This window comes from Ovis canadensis, chromosome 1 (assembly GCF_042477335.2).
Source record: "Ovis canadensis isolate MfBH-ARS-UI-01 breed Bighorn chromosome 1, ARS-UI_OviCan_v2, whole genome shotgun sequence".
In the NCBI taxonomy this organism is placed as follows: Eukaryota; Metazoa; Chordata; class Mammalia; order Artiodactyla; family Bovidae; genus Ovis; species Ovis canadensis.
This window is the reverse complement of record NC_091245.1, coordinates 82,368,955-82,389,694: the sequence shown is the minus strand read 5'-3', so window position 1 is coordinate 82,389,694 and position 20,740 is coordinate 82,368,955. Positions and strand designations below refer to the sequence as shown.

Below are 20,740 nucleotides of genomic sequence, written 5' to 3'. Positions count from 1 at the left end.
AAATTATGGTTTTCTCAGTGTATATGCCCAATAGTGGTATTGCTGGGTCATATGGTAGTTTTATTCATAGTTATTTTTATTTTTATTATTTTTTTTAAGGAATCTCCGTTCCATTCTCTATAGAGGCTGTATCAATTTATATTCTTACTAACAGTGCAAGAGTTGTTCGTAGATTTTTTATGATGGCTGTTCTGACTGCGTGAGGTGATACTTCATTGTAGTATTCACATTTCCCTAATAATGATTAATGTTGAGCATCTTTTCATGTGTTTCTTCACATCATATTTTAAGACAGAATGCTCATAATTCTTAGTATAATTTTAAGCTTTAATAACTTCATAATTATAAGTAATATGAATTGAAAACTATTTGAGAGTTTAATTATTTAAATTTCTTTTACATTGAATTTATTGAATTTTAAGTAATAAAATTTTAGGTTTTCTTTTTAACTGCTTTGAAGAAAGCAAAGAAAAAATATATAATTACAGATTTATTATTTGAGATACAGGATACAGGATGCTTGGGGCTGGTGCATGGGGATGATCCAGAGAGATGATATGGGGTGGGAGGTGGGAGGGGGGTTCAAGATTGGGAACTTATGTACACCCATGGCGGATTCATGTCAATGTATGGCAAAACCAATACAGTATTGTAAAGTAAAATAAAGTAAAAATAAAAATTAAAGAAATAATTGTTTCACTCTCTGTGGTTAAAGATGGAAATGCTGACCAAATAGCTTTATGTGAGTTCCATTCTCATTTACCTATTAGACTCCTTGAAATTCTTCTGTTAGCAGTTATCCAGGCATATAAAAATCAACATGCCCATATCTTTCTTGATTCTTTCTCATATCAATTCTCCTCAAATGTTTCCCTTATTTCAAAGGATAGAATCTATTTATCTAAGCTAGAGATCTTTTTCTCCTTCAACTCTTAATATGCAATAAGCCACAAGTTCTGACTACTCTTCTCTTTACACAATTGTATATATCCCCTCCTTTGCTGTCAGTAATACTGATGATGTAATTCAGAGACTCATAATAGATTGTCAGTATAATTCAGTAGGCTTTAAACTAGTCTTCCTATATTTTCTAACTTCTGAAATGTCATATTTTAAAATGTGGACAGCACAGTATTAAATATGAATATAAACATATGTACAAACACACAATTTATAGATTTTCAAGTTCAGGTAAAGCCCCGTTGGTCAAAACAGACCAGTGTTCCAGCAAAACACTCCTGTACAAGAATGGTAGATTTAAAAAAAATCATTATTAACTTTATTTGTCATTCTTTATAGACATTTGTCCATTTTTACATTAAAAGTAGGGAGTATCTACTTACACTTAACTTTCTATAGAACAATTTTGTACCATAAACCCTTTTTACACAAGGGAAAAAATGACTGAAATCATGCCCCAAGATGTTCCCCAAATGTTTTTGTGTATATGATTACACGTGTCTATAACTCTACAAAGCTAATTCCTTCTTATATCAATGTAGTGTGTTCAATATCCACACTTGACCATTCAGATCACCAAACTTTCAGAAGAGATTAAAATAATAGCTATCATCTCTCAATCAGATGCAATTCCAAATCTGAGTGACTGTGTAAGCACATTCATAGTTAATAGCTGCTTGAAGTTAAAAACCTTTTCCTGTTTCAGAGATGTTTACATTAAGACATTTAGAAATGGTTCATAGTACACAACAGTCCAAATATCACTTTTAACCTGTCCTGTGTAAGGAAGTTAAACATTTCAAATTCAGCGCATTTTTCCAACATGAATAACACAAACTATTCTAAATGTTACTTATTACAGTGCATATTTCCAAATAGTAAATGGAATAAAACTATATTAAATGGTTATATCATCCTATTTGAGCATATTATGGAATCTATATCACAAAAGTCACCTCACAGCAATACTATATAATTCATTCTAAAAGAACAGGCACACACAAAAGAGAACGAAATTTGATTTTTTAAAATAAATTTAAAGTGTACTATTTAGTTCAAACTACAGTAAAAAATTTATTTTAATGAAACAGCCAATTCCAAACCCTCTTTTTTTCCAAGTTTGGCATAAGGAAAGTTCAATCCATTCAAATCTTCTGGTTTGTCATTCTATAAATGATTCTATCATTCCCAGGATCAATGTTCCAAATATTGTAACAGGTGACAATCAGAGTCAAGGCCAAGCCGATCATCATCCAAAGTACCAGGCTGAAAACCACTGGATATTCAAAATTATATTTATAGGCAAGGTTATAGGGAGTTGAGAGGTCCTTCACTTGTTTTGTCTCAAGGATAGTCTTTGTCTTCCTCATAAGAGATGTGTCCAATGATCTTACAGTCACTAACTACCACTGCATTCCCACCATAGAGATTGTACATGTCATCTGCACACTTTTGCAGAGCATCAGCAAGGATCTTAGAGGCATCTCTAAATTGTTTGCAGTCTTCCCCATAATTTTTACCAACTTCTTCCAGACCTGGTAGCTCCAGTGAGTATAAATCAGGAGAATGATCCTTGGCTAGATGCTTATGTCAGGACAACAAACTTGAAATATCGTGTAGCACTTGCAGTTCAGAAAGAAAAAGATCAACTTCATTGTTCCTACTCAGAGAATTGAGGGGAAGTGAAATGAGAGCAGAGGTTTCTTGAAACAGTTGATTGTGGAGCTATCTGAGCATTACTGAGAAATCTTTGAAAATCGAGTTTGCTTTCCCCACCATGTACACTCTTTCCTCACTGGGAGCCAACTGAAAAAACCACTGGAGTTTATTCAAAAATAAAGAGTGAATGGAATTTGCCATGCCGTCAAGACTAAAAGGAACTGCATTCTCCAAAGTGTATGAAATGACCTGCCTGGGGGTAGAGCAAGCTTGTCCACTCCTTTCACCATCACCATAACAGTAGACTGAGGATGGTGGCATAGGTTACCTACTGCGAGGCCCGGCCAAGAAAAGTCTTCTTTCACAGAGAAGCCCATGGACAATGCAGCCACGTTTGGGATTCGCTCTCCCGGAATAGGGCAATTTCCATTCTGGAAAACAACAGATACTGGTGATCTTAATATACTAAATATGTTCCCTAAGATGCCTGATACAGGTAAGCATAATAGTGCTGGCTAAGAACTCTCTGTTCCCTGATGACTTTTACTCCACCCTTCAGGGCCAGGCTCGCAGTGTCACTCTCAGGATCCAGTGAGACACCCATGGGCTGGGTTTAGAAGAGAGGTGGATCAGTTCCTTGTGCTGCCCTAATACTGTGCAGTCTAAACAGCAGGGAAGATGCATGAGGCAGGACCCAGATGTCAATGATGGGAGCCTCACAAACTTGCGGTTGAAGTCAAGGGCAGTCACAGCCAGATGGCAGGGTCACAAGGAGGTACATCACCAAAGATTACGGAGCCAGACACAGCGAGATCATATAAACATAAGGGTCTGTATAGAAATGACAGTCATCAAGTTCCATTTGCTGCTTATGTCTGGAGTAGAGACAGCAGATGCCCTCAGGAAGCTGCCGTCGATATTGGCAACACTTTATTTCACTCCGTGCAGGAAACACAAAACAGACACAACTCCCTGTGCCCTCCAAGAGCCGCTGTGTGTATTTGTTGAATGAATGAACTCAGTTCAGTTCAGTCACTCAGTCGTGTCCCACTCTTTGCAACCCCATGAATCGCAGCATGCCAAGCCTCCCTGTCCATCACCAACCCCCAGAGTTCACTCAGACTCACGTCCATTGAGTCAGTGATGCCATCCAGCCATCTCATCCTCTGTCGTCCCCTTCTCTTCCTGCCCCCAATCCCTCCCAGCATCAAAGTCTTTTCCAATGAGTCAACTCTTCGCGTGAGGTGGCCAAAGTACTGGAGTTTCAGCTTTAGCATCATTCCTTCCAAAGAAATCCCAGGGTTGATCTCCTTCAGAATGGACTGGTTGGATATTCTTGCCATCCAAGGGACTCTCAACAGTTTTCTCCAACACCACAGTGCAAAAGGATCAATTCTTCTGTGCTCAGCCTTCTTCACAGTCCAACTCTCACATCCATACATGACCACTGGAAAAACCATAGCCTTGACTAGACGGACCTTAGTCGGCAAAGTAATGTCTCTGCTTTTGAATATACTATCTAGATTGGTCATAACTTTTCTTCCAAGGAGCAAGCATCTTTTAATTTCATGGCTGCAATCACCATCTGCAGTGATTTTGGAGCCAAAAAAATAAAGTCTGACACTGTTTCCACTGTTTCCCCATCTATTTCCCATGAAGTGATGAGAGTGGATGCCATGATCTTCGTTTTCTGAATGTTGAGCTTTAAGCCAACTTTTTCACTCTCCACTTTCACTTTCATCAAAAGGCTTTTTAGTTCCTCTTCACTTTCTGCCATAAGGGTGGTGTCATCTGCATATCTGAGGTTATTGATATTGGGTGACTGAATACGTGTGTCTGAATACGTGTGTCTCGGCTCCCCACTCTCCTCCCAACTAGGGGATTTTGGGAGCAAGTGGCAGTGAAATCAAATTCTGAAGGAAAGCATCTGCTCCTAAGAAAACACAAGCAGGGAGGTCAGGACTGACATGAAGGTAAGGGAGTCAGGTTTTGTCCCCACACTGCCCAAGATACCCTAATGCAGGAGGCCCCTTTTCATTGCTTTTCCAGTGATCTGCCAAGATGGTGACAATTTATCCCTGCTTTCTCTGAGGGAGGCTCACGCCACAGCTCAGCTTGTCCACAAATGTCAACCAGCCTGGTCCCTCTCCTGGCCACTCTTGGAATCACCTCGGGAGCTTTAAAAGCTGCTAATGCCTCTAGAATAGTAGATTATTTAAAAAAATACATTTTTATGAAGGTGAGTTACATTGATGAAGTGTTCATTGTTCTCTGAAAGTCTTTTTCTTTACCTTTTTAAAAATATATATATTTATTTATTTTAATTGGAGGTTAATTACTTTGCAATATTGTATTGGTTTTGCCATACATCAACATGAATCTGCCACAGGTATACACGTGTTGCCCATCCTGAACCCCCCTGTGCTAATAACACTTATTTTACTTGGAATGTGAACCTTACTCTCTTCAGTGCAGTATACATTTCTTTAGGGAGGGCCCATTTTATATTTATTTTCTTATTCCTACAATCTTATATAAAGTTTGTTATATAGTTATTTAACTGTTCAAAAATGAATGGGAGGATAATTAAATGAACATAGACATTAATAAAGGGAACAAATAAATGACTATCAAAATATGTTTAGGAAATACTTTTTAATACCAGTGCAGCCCCCAAAAGGTAGTTTACATGGTACTTTTCATTGATTTCTATATGGCACATTCTGTCAATACCATAATCATAAGTTGCTTTTGGTACTTTGTTGATTCATTAAGTAAAATATTTTATTCCCAGTGGATTTTTAAAAAAGCATAAAAGTGTTAACTGAGATAGAAAACGTGTATTGTAGCTCTGTTGGTAAACAATCTGCCTGCAAGGCAGGAGACTTGGGTTTGATTCCTGGGTTGGGAAGATCCCCTGGAGAAGGAAATGGCAACCCACTCCAGTATTCTTGCTTGGAGAATCCCATGAACAGAGGAGCCTGGCAGGCTACAGTCCATAGGGTTGCAAAGAGTCAGGTACTACTTATCGACTAAACCACCACCACCACTTCTTATGTTAAGAAGCATGGGGCACTTTCAATATTAAGTAAAATATAAAAGAGCATAAAAGTGTTAACTAAGATAGAAGATGTGAATTTCTCATTAAGAAGCATTGGGCACTTTCAATATTTAAGTAAACACTTTTACAAAATTAGAGTTAAATCGTTTGAGAAAGAATTTGGAACTTAATATGATGTACATGGATGGGGATTCCCTGGTAGTTTAGCTAGTAAAGAATCCCCCTGCAATGCAGGAGACCCAGGTTCGATTCCTGGGTCAGGGAGATCTGCTGGGGAAGGGATAGGCTACCCACTCCAGTATTCTTGGGCTTCCCTGGTGGTCAGCTGGTAAAGAATCCACCTGTAATGTGGGAGACCTAGATTGGATCTCTGGATTGGGAAGAACCCAGGAAAAGGGAACTGGCTACCCACTCCAGTATTCTGGCCTGGAGAATTCCATGGACTGTATAGCCCATGAGGTAGCAAAGAGCCTGACACAACTGAGAAACTTTCACTTTTCATGATGTACATGGTCCATAGAATCTACTTTGATGCTGTTCTGATTAGATTGCCTTGCTGTGGTCCTGTTGCTGGGTGGTAGCTTGATTGTTTGCTATGTGATAGACTTTGGTTGCTGTGTGATAGACTTTGTAATGCTCAACTCTGTCAGTCAGCCATACAACTGGAGCTAAAGATAAATTCAGGGCTCTGTTTAGCTCTGTGACCTTCACTGGTAATGAATCCTGTAGCCTCATTAGTTGCAATTTAAAGCTTTTTAAAATTAATTGCCTTTTCTTTAATGAAGTTTTTGCTTGCTTGGAAATCAGAACAATGCTAAATACTTCAACAAACTTAACAAAAATTTATTACAGGCTAGTTGTGACCTTGAAGAGGCTTTTTTCCCCAATTATAATGGCATGTATTATATAGAATGCATAGGAAGGACTTTATTTTAATTATTATAATCATTCTTTATGAGTTAAAAACATTATATTGCAATCTTGTGTACTTCACTATGATACATTAAAATCTCTTCTAAAATCACTTATGCTTATATTCAGGATTTTACATTTTCATTTGTTTAGCTTATTTGGCCATGTGATTGTCATATTGCTCCAGGCACAGAAGCAACCACTCTGACACTAATGTTTTTTAAACTACATTACATTATACATATGCCTAACAGAAGTATGAATCAATGCCAGCATTGCAAAGGAAAAAGAATTCATGAAATGTAGTGTTACATAGAAGAATAATTTACTCTGGAGGAAACCAGGGTTTTAATTTCCATAGTTTGAACTTCTATTTTTACCTGTGCACAAAAACAAGTTGAAATATTTATTCATTGAATCAATTGCATAGTGTGTGTATATAGATAAAGATAGTCATAATTTTTTCAGCCAGAGTTTGTGTCTTTGGGTATGGGCTATTCTATAGCTGCTAGATTATTATGTTTCATAATTATGTTGGGACATATTTTTTCTCTTTAACTGCAGAAGGCATTCACTTTCATTATTCAGAGTGCATATACCTGGGTTGTTTTTATGAGAGTAAGGTGAATTTTCAATGCATCATTCATAAACCAGAGTTACCAAGATATCATTCCTTTAGAGCTACGAAATGAGATAAGCTTTAGGATGAATTTAAAAGTTCAGTGTATGAAAAAATCCCTGTATCTCACTGGGTCGTTATAATAATTAAATGAGAAAATGTCTCTGAAGCAATTAAGACAAAGCTAACTCAGATAACCAGTGTATTAGGAAGTTCAATAAAAATAAGTTATTTGTATAGTGAAATAATGTTGATAAAATATGTCCCACTTAACCAAAAATATGTTTTATAAAAATATTCCATTAAGTCTGGATTAATTTGGTACTTCCTTGGTGGTACAGTGGATAAGGAGCCACCTGTCTATGTAGGGGACACAGGTTCAGTCCCTGGGCCAGGAAGATTCCACATGCCACAGGGCAACTAAGCCCATGTGCCACAGCTCCTGGGTCTGTGCTCTAGAGCCCATGCCCTGCCACAAGATAGTAACCCCCACTCACTACAACTAGAGAAAGCCTACACAGCGACAAAGACCCAACACAGCCAAAAATGAAATCTAGAGGAATTTGAAAGTCAAAATAAAAGCATACAATTAACTGGACATTAATATACAGATAAATTATCTGGTTAGATTTTTCCCCCATATTGGCTCAACATATCCCAGGTTATTTATGAACTCACTTATTTTCCTTTAAATGGCTTGCCATTGAAAATATTTCTATATATCCATTTGCTGAAAAAAATTTATCAAATACCATCACTTTCAGTCCCAATATTAAAACATTAGCACTTAAAAAAGGAAAGAAAACTACTGAACTTTCAGGGTATTTAAGCTACAGAGAATTTCAGGAATATTCAACCTTTCCTTCCCATTTTAGTATGAGGAAATTGAGGTAGAGTGGCATAGGTGGTATAAGTAATGTCTCTTGCTTATTCAAATTTTAGTACACTCTAATCAGTGCTATAAATAGATATGGACATTTTCAGAAGCAGACACTCTTTTTTCAATAGGTAGGAAGAAGGGAAAGAAGTGAGGGAAAAGAAAAATGAGAGAAAAACAAATGGAATTACAAAGCCAATCACATAAGGCAAGGAGAGGAAGGAACTATGTGTGTTATGGTCCCCAAATACATTTACCTAGGAAGCTCAGAATATCACAACCTTCAGACTTAGATGTGCATTTTAAAGCAGACTATGAGTTTTAAAAAGTTACAAATTGCCGGGGTCCAGCCCTGGTGGATCCGGGGAATTCAAAGCGGGGACAGACTGCGTAGGCAAGGAGAACTTATTTGTTAATATAAGATTAGATTAGGAAGAAATAGTGTAGTAGGAAAACTAAGTGGAGAAAGAGGGCTGAATAACTTGGATTACGTGGAAGACCAATAAAATTCCAGACAAGGAATTTGCACCATCTATGTTGGGCCACCGTTGCTCGCTTGAGTATCTAAGGGTGTCTCGCCTTAGGCTCCCTTTCGCACAGGTCTTATCAGCCAGGGCAAGTAAGTAGACTTGGCGAGCCTCCACACCCCAGATGGGAATTCAGCCTGCAATTAAAGAGGAGAGGGAGAGAAAGGGAGAAAAGGAAAGAGAGAGAGACACAAGGGGAGCCAGATTCCCAAGAAACTAGGCCGAGAAACTGGTCCATCCTTTATTGTTCAGAAGGCTTTTTATACTTTTGATAAAACATGGAGATCAATGGGTAACACAAAGTTATGCAGCATTAGTAGTCCAGACTTATCAAAACCAGGCTTTTCTCTCTGCATACCTAATTGTATACACAAGTCTTAGGTAATTTACATCATCTTTCGGCCAAAATGGCCAATTAACATTTTACAGCCTTTTTTCTGATAAGGGTTTGTCAACCAGAAGACTTATTTGTGTTGATCTTCCCAAAGTCTGGTGCCATTCTCAGAAAGCACTAAATAAAGTTACATTCTTACATAGCAAAGCTACAACAGTTTATAACAAGTGAAAGGAGTACAGTGATTTATAACAAAAGAAAAGTAATTAACTCAAAAGTCTAGTGTTGCTAACATCAAAACTACTATATATCTTTTTCCATATCCCATTTACATTGATTAACATCCTCCCAGGTGCCTAAAAGATAAAGAATATGGAGGCCTGGCGGCAATCATTAAGTCAACAGTGAAAACCCATCACCAATATGATTTTTAGCTCTTTAGAAAAGGCTTTAAGATGCTTTTAAGCTCTGTGGCTCTCGCGGTTGGGGGCCTGTAACCAATTCACAAGCTGTAAGAGGTCTGAGGAACCTGTTAGGCAAGCTAGAGAGTTATCAGAGGGGGTTTAACTGAAACATCCCTTTCAAATGCAGAAGGCTAAAGCCCTGAGTTGACTTTTTTCCAGAGAGTATCAGAAGAGTGGAAAAGCAGAGTACAAAAGCCGGCAGATTTTTGTTTTTTTGTTGGGGTACATGCTCAGGAAATTCTAGGGGGACCCCTGAAGTCTGATCACGACCTTGCGTGTGTCAGCTTCCTTCCTCATGACCTTGTCACAGGTGGGATTCCTCACACTGGCTTCTGGCAACAAATAATACCATATTCTTGCATGTGATAGATGCCTAGCAAAAGCAAACCAGAAAGCAACCTTCTTCTGTTCTCTGTGTGAAAAAGACTTCTAGATAGTAGTGTTTGTTTCACTAGTCATAATCCATATCAGTATTTTATTGTTTATAACAATTGAGATGTTTTATTTTAATAATTGAGAGTGTATAAAATAAACTTCAGCAGAGCATAGGTGTTTACACACTCCATAAAACATTCAGTTCAGTCAGCAAACCCATGGACTGCAGCATGCCAGGCCTCCCTGTCCATCACCAACACCAGGAGTCTACTCAAACTCATGTCCATAAGTCAGTGTGGCCATCCAACCATCTCATCCTCTGTCTTCCCCTTCTCTTCCTGCCTTCAATCTTTTCCAGCATCAGAGGGTCTTTTCCAGTGAGTCAGTTCTTCACATCAGGTGGCCAAATTATTGGAGTTTCAGCTTCAGCATCAGTCCTTCCAATGAATATTCAGGACTGATTTACTTTAGGATGGACTGGTTGAATCTCCTTGCAGTCCAAGGGACTTTCAAGAGTCTTCTCCAACACCAGTTGAAAATCATCAGTTCTTTGGCACTCAGCTTTCTTTATGGTCCAACTCTCACATACATACATGACAACTGGAAAAAAAAACATAGTTTTGACTAGACAGACCTTTGTTGGCAAAAAAATGTCTTTGGTTTTTAATATGCTATCTAGGTTTGTTATAGGTTTTCCTCCAAGGACCAAACATCTTTTAATTTTGTGGCTGTAGTCACAATCTTCAGTAATTTTGGAGCCCCCCAAAATAAAGTCTGTCACTGTATCCATTGTTTCCCCATCTATTTGCCATGAAATGATGGGACCAGATGCCATGATCTTAGTTTTTTTAAAGTTGAGTTTTAAGCCAGCTTTTTCACACTCCTCTTTCACTTTCATCAAAAGACTCTTTAGTTCTTCTTTGCTTTCTGCCATAAGGGTGGTGTCACTGCATATCTGAGGTTATTGATATTTCTCCCGGAAATCTTGATTCCAGCTTGTGCTTCATCCAGCCCCCCATTTCGTATGAGGTACTCTGCATGTAAGTTAAATAAGCAGGGTGACAATATACAGCCTTGACATACTCCTTCCCAATTTGGAACCAGTCTGTTGATGTTTGGTTCTAACTGTTGCTTCTTGACCTGCATAAGATTTTTCAGGAGGCAGATAATGTGGTATGGTATTCCCATCTCTTGAAGAATTTTCCACAGTTTGCCATGATCCACACAGTCAAAGGCTTTGATGTACTCAATAAAGCAGAAATAGATTTTTTTTTCTGGAATTCTCTTGATTTTTGATGAGCCAACAGATGTTGGCAATTTGATCTCTGGTTCCTTTGTTTTTTCTAAATCCAGCTTGAACATCTGGAAGTTCATGGTTCATGTACCTTTGAAGCCTAACTTGGAGAATTTTTAGTATTGCTTTGCTAGTGTGTGAAATGAGTGCAGTTATGCAGTAGTTTGAACATTCTTCAGCATTAAAATGGTTAATTTTTTGATGATAGGGATTTTCCTCAACAAACATAAGCAATCACTGTGCCTTCAATTCTGTTAGCCATGTTGTACCTTTCAAGACAGCTTTGTTAGAATCATTGCCAAGCTTTCTTGAAATTGAGTCCTGGCTTAGGCATGTGGAATTACTACATTCTCTCTTGTCATGTTTTGTGATGACTTTTTTCCTAAGCTCTTTTGGTGTATGCAAAGAGAATGTAGTCAGAGCAGTTGGCCAGAAATTCACAGATTTCCTTTGTGAAGGATGATGAGTTGCTCATTTGTCCAATCTCCTCTTTTATTTTTTACTGAAGTTCAGTTGATTTACAGTATGATATTAATTTCACATGTATACCAAAGTGACTTGGTGATATGTATAAATATGTATATATTCTTACTCATTTGAAAATTCTTTTTCATTAGAGTTTATTACAAGATATTGAATATAGTTCCTTCTGCTATACACTATATCTGGTCTTTTGTTTTATGTATGATAGAGGGCATCTGTTAAACTGATACTGCCTATTTACTCCTTCCATCCTCTTCCCCTTGGTAACCAAAAGTTTGTTTTCTGTCTGTGAGTCTTTCTTTTTTGTAAATAAGTTCATTTGTACTGTATTTTAGATTCCACATATAAGTGATATCATATATTATTTGTCTTTGTCTGACTTACTTCATTTAGTATGATAACTTCTAGGGCTATCCATGTTGCTTCAAATGCCATTATTTCATTCTTTTTATGACTGAGTAGTATTCCATCATGTGTGTATGTATTAAATAATGTATTATATATACCACGTCTTTTGATTGACACTTAGATTTGCTTCCATGTCTTGGCTATTGTAAATAGTATTGCTGTGAGCACTGGGGTACATATATCCCGTTTCAAATTGGGGCTTTCATATTTTTCAGATATATGCCTAGAAGTGGGATTAGTGGATTGTACAGCAATTCTATTTTTAGGTTTTTAAGGACCTTTGATAGCATTTTCCAAAGTAGCAGCACCAATTTGCATTCCCACTAACAGTGTAGGAGGGTTTCCTTTTCTCCTCAGGTTCTCTACCATTTATTATCTATAGACTTTTTGATGGTGGCCATCTGACCACATTAGGTGATACCTCATTGTAGTTTTTATTTGCATTTGTCTAATAATTAGTGATGTTGACCATCTTATCGTGTGCCTGTTGACCATCTGTATGTCTTTTGAAAAATGTCAATTTAGGTCTTCTGCTCTTTTTTTCGGGGGGGGGGTTAGGTTTTTCCTTTCCTGTTATTAAATTGTATGACCTGTTTGTGTATTTTTGAAATTAAAAGCCCTTTCAGTCACATCATTTGCAAATATTTTCTCCAGCTCATAAGTTTTTTCTTTTCAGTTTGTTTATAATGTTCTTTGGGCTTTCCTTGTGGCTCAGCTGGTAAAGAATCCACCTGTAATGTGGGAGAACTTAGTTTGATTCCTGGGTTGGGAAGATCCCCTGAAGAAGGGAAAGTCTACCCACTCTAGTATTCTGGCCAGGAGAATTCCATAGACTGTATAGTCCATGGGGTCCACAAAGAGTTGGGTACAAAGAGTCGGACTGAGCGATTTTCACTTCACTTCATTTCATGACGTTCTTTGCCCTGCAAAAGTTGTTAAGCCTGGCTAGGTCCCATTTATTTCTGTTTTTATGTCTGTCGTCTTGGTGACTGGCCTAAGAAACCAATGCTACAAAGTGTCATATCTTGTATTTAAGTCTTCAAGATCTAATCCCCTCTTGACATGAAAGGTAACAATGGGTAAAGAGATCATTGAAATTTGCCTGGAATCTGAGTTAAGGATTATGTATTATAGGTAATCCCTGAAACTATGTATTGATAATGCATGGCTTCATAGTCACAGAAGCTACATTAAGGAGTCCAAGTTCATATTTCTCACCACATGACAGGCCAATAAATCAAGGGACAAGTTGTTGGGGCAAGAAATAGTGACTTTATTCAGAAAGCCGTAAGACCAAGAAGATGGTGAATTAGTGTCCTTAAGAACCATCTTTCTGCGATCTGGATACTAGTTTTTTTTGTTGTTGTTGTTTTTTCTTCTTTTTATAGAACAAACAGGGAGGAAGTGAGGAGGAAGTAAACTAAAAAGGTCAAAATTTTTGCACGTATTTCCTGGTTTTGGCCAGACTCTATAAGGCTTGTGTTCATTTCTTCTATTCTGCAGCCATTCAAAGTTCAGTACAGTTCAGTCACTCAGTAGTGTCTGACTGTTTGTGACCTCATGAACCACAGCACGCCAGGCCTCCCTGTCCATCACCAATTCCTAGAGTCTACCTAAATCCATGTCCATTGAGTTGGTGATGCCATCTAACCATCTCATCCTCTGTCATCCCCTTCTCCTCCTGCCCTCAATCTTTCTCAGCATCAAGGTCTTTTCCAATGAGTCAGCTCTTCACAGCAGGTGGCCAAAGTATTGGAGTTTCAGCTTCAACATCAGTCGTTGCAATGAACACCCAGGACTGATCTCCTTTGGAATGGACTGGTTGGATCTCCTTGCAGTCCAAGGGACTCTCAAAAATCTTCTCCAACACCATAGTTCAAAAGCATCAATTCTTCTGTGCTCAGCTTTCTTTATAGTCCAACACTCACATCTATACATGACTACTGGAAAAACCATATCCTTGACTAGATGGACCTTTGTTGGCAAAATAATGTCTCTGCTTTTTAATATATTGTCTAGGTTGGTCATAACTTTCCTTCCAAGGAGTAAGTGTTTTTAATTTCATGGCTGCAACCACCATCTGCCGTGATTTTGGAGACCAAAATAATAAAGTCAGCCACTGTTCCTGCTTTTTCCTCATCTATTTGCCATGAAATGATGGGACTGGATGCCATGCTCTTAGTTTTCTGAATGTTGAGCTTTAAGCCAACTTTTTCACTCTCCTCCTTCACTTTCATCAAGAGGCTCTTTAGTTAGGCTGGATCAAAATGTTTCTTGTAAGCCGAAGAAAGGTGTTGTTTAGGCATGGAAAGCAGGGTCCCTGGAGATGGACCACTGTGTATTCTTTAAACTATAGTCAATGTTCCTCTGGACTAGTGACTCAGTTCAGTTCAGTACAGTTCAGTCGCTCAGTTGTGTCCAACTCTTTGCGACCCCATGAATCGCAACACGCCAGGCCTCCTTGTCCATCACCAACTCCCGGAGTTCATTCAGACTCACGTCCATTGGGTTGGTGATGCAATCCAGCCATCTCATCCTCTGTCGTCCCCTTCTCCTCCTGCCCACAATCCCTCCCAGCATCAGAGTCTTTTCCAATGAGTCAACTCTTCACATCAGGTGGCCAAAATCCTGGAGTTTCAGCTTTAGCATCATTCCCTCCAAAGAAATCCCAGGGCTGATCTCCTTCAGAATGGACTGGTTGGATCTCCTTGCAGTCCAAGCGACTCTCAAGAGTCTTCTCCAACACTACAGTTCAAAAGCATCAATTCTTGAGCACTCAGCCTTCTTCACAGTCCAACTCTCACATCCATGCATGACCACAGGAAAAACCATAGCCTTGACTAGACAGACCTTAGTCGGCAAAGTAATGTCTCTGCTTTTGAACATGCTATCTAGGTTGGTCATAAACTTCTTTCCAAGGAGTAAGCGTCTTTTAATTTCATGGCTGCAGTCACCATCTGCAGTGATTTTGGAGCCCCCCAAAATAAAGTCTGACACTGTTTCCCCATCTATTTGCCATGAAGTGATGGGACCGGATGCCATGATCTTCGTTTTCTGAATGTTGAGCTTTAAGCCAACTTTTTCACTCTCCTCTTTCACTTTCATCAGGAGGCTTAACTTGTAGCAAAAAACATAGAACACAAAAGTTAAAGAAACATCTAATATGGAGTCAGATTTATTCTTCCCTATTAGAGCTGTGCCATTTTCTGGCATATAAAATAGATTTTTTTTTTTTTTGTAGCATAAATATTTGCCAACTTTGGTACAATAACTCACATACTTCATCTAGAAAACTCATCTATTCTGGGTCAAAGAACATTTAAGTAATGCAAGAAAGTACTTTCACTATTCTCCAGATCCTTCACTTCTCTTATTCTGTTGGCTGCTTCAGTTCTTTACATCAGTATAAACTTTGAGAGAAGACAAGATTTCTATTTTAATGAATCTAATTTGAAAATCTGAATCTTTGTATACTCAGTATTCCCGCAAAAGTTTTAAAGTATTATTTATGACATTGTTAAACACAGCAAATTAAATTTGAAACTAAACACTTCATATGAGGCTAAAACAGTACAAGGGCTTCTCTGGTGGCTCAGATGATAAAGAATCCACATGCAATGCAAGAGACCTGGGTTGAATCCCTGGGTTGGGAAGATCCCCTGGAGGAGGGAATGGCAACCCACTCCAGTATTCTTGCCTGTGGTCTCCTTAAAATGGCCAGCTATTATTGTAGCCCCTTTTGAGGAATTTTGTTTGTATAATCATTTCTTTCTCAATGCTGCATAGATATTTAATACAAAAATTCATATATCCAGTTGTATAATTTAAATTGTCAAAAGTAGATATTTAGTGAGATATATATTGAGTTATCTAGTGAGATATCTCTACTAGAGAACCTATGGTAAGACTAAATATTGCAGTTAAACATGCACTTAATAACTGATCCTCTTCAGTTAAAAGCAATGTAGAAACAATCATCTCATATTTAAAACAATAAGTAAAGGAGGGCTTACAGTTTCTATACTATTGATAAAATTTACTCATCAATTTAAATAGAAAATTGTTGTTAGCATTTTATACTAAAATAACATTGGTCATGCATTTGACATGCACTAGATTACACATATTGAAGGTTGAGGGCTCTTACTGCGTTCAGTTAATTGAACTCCCACATCAAAGTCTTCCATTTTTAGTTAGACCTGCTTTTCTTCTGGCAGAAGTACTCTTCCACTTATCTCCACATATGCCTCCTTTTGAATGTTAAGAATAGATTTACTAAATGTAATCTCTGACAATCTTACTTAGCTAAAGTGTCTTCCTCTCTTCAGTCATGAAGTCACTCTGTGTTCATGTTAGTGTTTATTGGACCTGAAATTAACTTACTTATTCAGTTGTTCATAATTGTTTTTTCTGTCTCTTCCCAATACAGTGTTAGCTCCTGGAAGTCAGAGAGTTTGTATAGTTTGTTTCCAGTTAAATATCCCCAATACTTAAAAAAAGATTAGGTACACAATAAATAAAATAGAAAAATACATAAACTAATTCCTGGAGTTTTCTGGAGTTTCATGTATTCTCTTATGTTGCATGTTTTTCATATGTTGATATGACACAAATTTGATAAATTTGATAATCTTTCTAAGATGGAATTCATTCATTTCATCTCCAATGAAAGGAGGCTACAAGAATACCTATAGATAATACTGAGTTTTGTTATTACTGAAACACCTATGCATGAAATTGGTTCAAGTTCCAATTTTTTCACCCAAAAGGCTTGCAGTCAGAAATACACTTTCATAATATTATTATGCAATTTACAATCCATTGACTGTTTGCTTCAGTTGCCAACCATTTTCATTCCTTGGTAAATGCTGGATTTAACTGTGAACTATTTTAGAAAATATGACCATTCAGACACATCCCAAGACATTCTGATTCAATACATCTTAGATGGGACTGAATATCTATATTTTAAAACTTCACATGTGACTCATGGAGGCTACTGCACTAGGCATTATTTTTCTTTATTCATTTTTTAGAGTGGGTTAAAATAGTAAAAATGGAAAAATGAAATGATATGTAAATAAAGTGAATAGTAAAGGAATATAAATTAAGCAGTTCACACACTGGTAAATTATCCCTTGAATAAAAAGTAGTTAATTGATTTTGCATGTCTCCTACTTTCCTAGCCCTTTGTACTATATAGAAAATACTAGGAATCAGTGACAAAGAGAAGAGAGGGGGAAAAAAAAAAAGAAAGACCATGTTAGTGAATTAACTGGAGTCAATGAATGCTTCTCTTTGGCAGTGAAATATATTTCTTACTTTGCATTCCAATAAACTCAGTTTCCAAAACTGCATTTAAAAGTCATTGAACTAATTTCTTCTTTGGTAATAAGACCCTGCTGTGTTCCCAGTTAATTTACTTGATTATTTTATAATGAAGGCCAAGAGTCCTTGTCTTTCAAATTCATTTCTATGTGCAAATTCTATAATTTCAGAAGGGTGCTTAAAACATAGGAAAAACTTGCTTATTCATTCATTTACTTTAGCCTAAAGGAGTAATCTTAATATTCTGATTTATATAAAGTATAATTAATGTTAAATATCCTGAGACATATAATGAGAACTTGGCTCAAGTTTCCCATATTTTCACCCTCCCTCCCCTCAGAATCTCACTTGGGTAAATTCACTTGCGTAAATTCACTAAATAGTTTTCCATTGCCAACCTGATCTATTATGTTGTGGCTGAGTAAGCCAGTATTTTATTTTCCCTGTAATGTATGCACAAAAACCTTACAATTGTACCACGTTAATTTTCCATACACATGGCTTCACCCAACTCTTTTTATTTAACATTCCTAATTCATTAGTGTTTGAAAGAGAGAAATGCATAGTTAGAGAGGAAGAAAGTAGCAAAGATGAAGAGCATTTCAGTAAATTTCACTATCTTGAATCAAAGTAATTCTGCCCATTCAGGTTAATGTATTTCTATCCCATGTTTGTGAAAAATTAGATTATTCCCACTTTGTTACTCTTTTGTAAACCAAAATATTTTAGCTTTAAAAAATTTGTTTTAAAATAATTCAGTTCTTTTCTATAGAAAGTTTAAAATGTTGATTTTTTCTCTCTGGATTATCCCTACTGATAGTTTAGTTTGATTCTCTTAAGCAAATGTTTATTGTCCTTTTGTGTACCTAACAACATACTAAATAATTACTATACAGCAATTACTATAATGAAGTCCCTGTCCCAAAGAAATTTACCTGTAAGTGAAAAATATAGATATGTAAACACATTAATTCAGTTCAATAGAAAGTTTAAAAAAGATATATGTTCATATAACATAGAGGCAGAGAAGTAGAAGAAGGGAAACTAGTTAACATTGAAGTTAACTAGTTAATTTCTTCAACTAGAATGTTGCTGCCTTGCATACAGGGTTATCGTTACCTTCTTTCTAAATTCCATATATATGCCTTAGTTAAAATGTTGACGAAATGAATGAGCAAGAAGAAAGCAAAGAACTGATAAATAATCATAGACTAAATAATCATGAAGAAATGATGAGATAAAAGACATGTGCCATACAAGCGAATGAGGAAAAAGTTTTAATGAAGGGGGTATATAGTTCAATAGGGTCAAATATCATAGAGAATTTCTGCATGACTGGGCTGTCTAGGTTCTTAGGTTGTGGCAATATGAATGCAATGGATAACTCTTTACAACCTAAAGAACTATCTCCCAAATGGTGGAGAGAGACATCGTGTTCCAAGTTAGGGGAAAAGTAAGATATCAGAGGTAAAATGTAGGATCATAGATGTTGACTATTCTTTCAAAAAGCTGTCAATCCATGGATGATATTCTTTGTCTTAAGGCTGAGACTCAAAATCCAGAGTCTATCATGCTACAGGAGAAATTACCTTGTAATTCCCTCCTGAAATGGTCTCCAAACTTCAATGAAAATATTTATGTACATAAGTGGATGTTTAGATGGTCTTGGAGAAGGAAGGAGGGGATAATGAGAAAGAAGAGAGGCCTGCCTTACTTTAGCTCTTTGCTGCCTAACATGGGGAGAAAGCATCCTTCTATCATGTTAATTAACAACCCAAGATTCAGACAAAGGAAAGAGTTTGTCTGCAGCAGAGTTTAGGGCAACAGGAAAGGATTCCTGATCCAGAAGGATGGGAAACCTTTAAGACAAACAACAAATAAAATGATTTGCTTTATTTGTTGTTGTCCGTTATTTGGTCACTAAGTTGGGTCTGACACTTTGGGATCCCATGGACTACAGCATGCCAGGCTTCCTTGTTGTTCACTGTCACTTGGAGTTAACTCAAACTCGTGTCCATTGTGTTGATAATGCCATCCAACCATCTTATACTCTGCTGCCCCCTTCTCCTTTTGCCTTCAATCTTTCCCAGAATCAGGATCTTTTCCAATAAGTCAGCTCTTTGCATCAGATGGCCAAAGTATTGTAGGTTCAGCATCAGTCCTTCCAGTGAATATTCAGGGTTGATTTCCTTTAGGATTGACTGGTTGGATCTTCTTGCAGTCCAAGGGACACTTGAGAATCTTCCAGCATCACAATTTGAAAACATCAGTTCTTTGGTGCTCAGCTTTGTTTATGGTTCTACTCTCACATCCGTACATGGCTACTGGAAAAACTATAGCTTTGACTAGATGGACCTTTGTCAGCAAAGTAATGTCTCTGCTTTTTAATATGCTGCCTATGTTTGCCATAACTTTTCTTCAAATGAGCGAATGTCTGTTAATTTCTTGTCTGCAGTCACAATCTGCAGTGATTTTGGAGTCCACAAAAATAAAATCTGCCATTGTTTCCACATTTCCCCCTACTATTTGCCATGAAGTGATGGGACCAGATGCCATAATCTTCATTTTTTGAATGTTGAGTTTTAAGCCAGCTTTTTCACTCTCCTGTTTCACAATCATCAAGAGGCTTTTTAACTCCTCTTTGCTTCCTGTCAGGAGAATGGTATCATCTGCATATCTGAGGTTGTTGATATTTATCTCAGGAATCTTGATTCCAACTTATGCTTCATCCAGCCTGGCATTCCGCATGATGCACTCTTCATAGAAGTTAAGTAAGCAGGGTGACAGTGTACAGCCTTGAGGTATTCCTTTCCCAATTTTGAAACAGTCAGATGTTCCATGTCTGGTTCTAACTATTGTTTCTTGATCAGTATACAACTTTCTGAGGAGACTGATAAGGTGGTCTGGTATTCCTATCTCTTTAAGAATTTTCCATAGTTTGTTGTGATCTATATAGTCAAAGGCTTTAGCATAGTCAATGAAGCAGAAGTAGATTTTTTTTTCTGAAATTCCCTTGCTTTCTCTGTGATCCAAATTAATTTGCTTAATTTGATGGCTGATAATAGCAGAGACATTACTTTGTCAACAAAGGTCCATCTAGTCAAGGCTGTGTTTTTTCCAGTAGTCATGTATGGATGTGAGAGTTGGACTATAAAGAAAGCTGAGCACCAAAGAATTGATGCTTTTCAACTGTGGTGTTGGACAAGACTCTTGAGAGTCCCTTGGACTGCAAGGAGATCTAACCAGTCCATCCTAATACATATCAGTCCTGGGTGTTCATTGGAATGACTGATGTTGAAGCTGAAACTCCAATACTTTGGCCACCTGATGTGAAGAGCTGACTCATTAGAAAAGACCCTGATGCTGGGAAAGATTGAGGGCAGGAGGAGAAGGGGATGACAGAGGAGGAGATGGTTAGATGGCATCACCAACTCAATGG

At 37.4% G+C, this 20,740-nt stretch overlaps 1 protein-coding gene across 1 annotated transcript in view; it reads right to left on the bottom strand.

The window, feature by feature from the left end:
- Nucleotides 1–2,096: 2,096 nt before the first annotated feature.
- LOC138435314 (renin receptor) overlaps nucleotides 2,097–20,740 on the bottom strand; it is a 34,222-nt gene continuing 15,578 nt past the window's right edge. Inside the window, 3 exon segments of the mRNA XM_069579818.2 lie at nucleotides 2,097–2,364; nucleotides 2,366–2,870; nucleotides 2,873–3,134. Of these exon segments, the coding sequence (XP_069435919.1) occupies nucleotides 2,097–2,364; nucleotides 2,366–2,870; nucleotides 2,873–3,134 (1,035 nt within the window).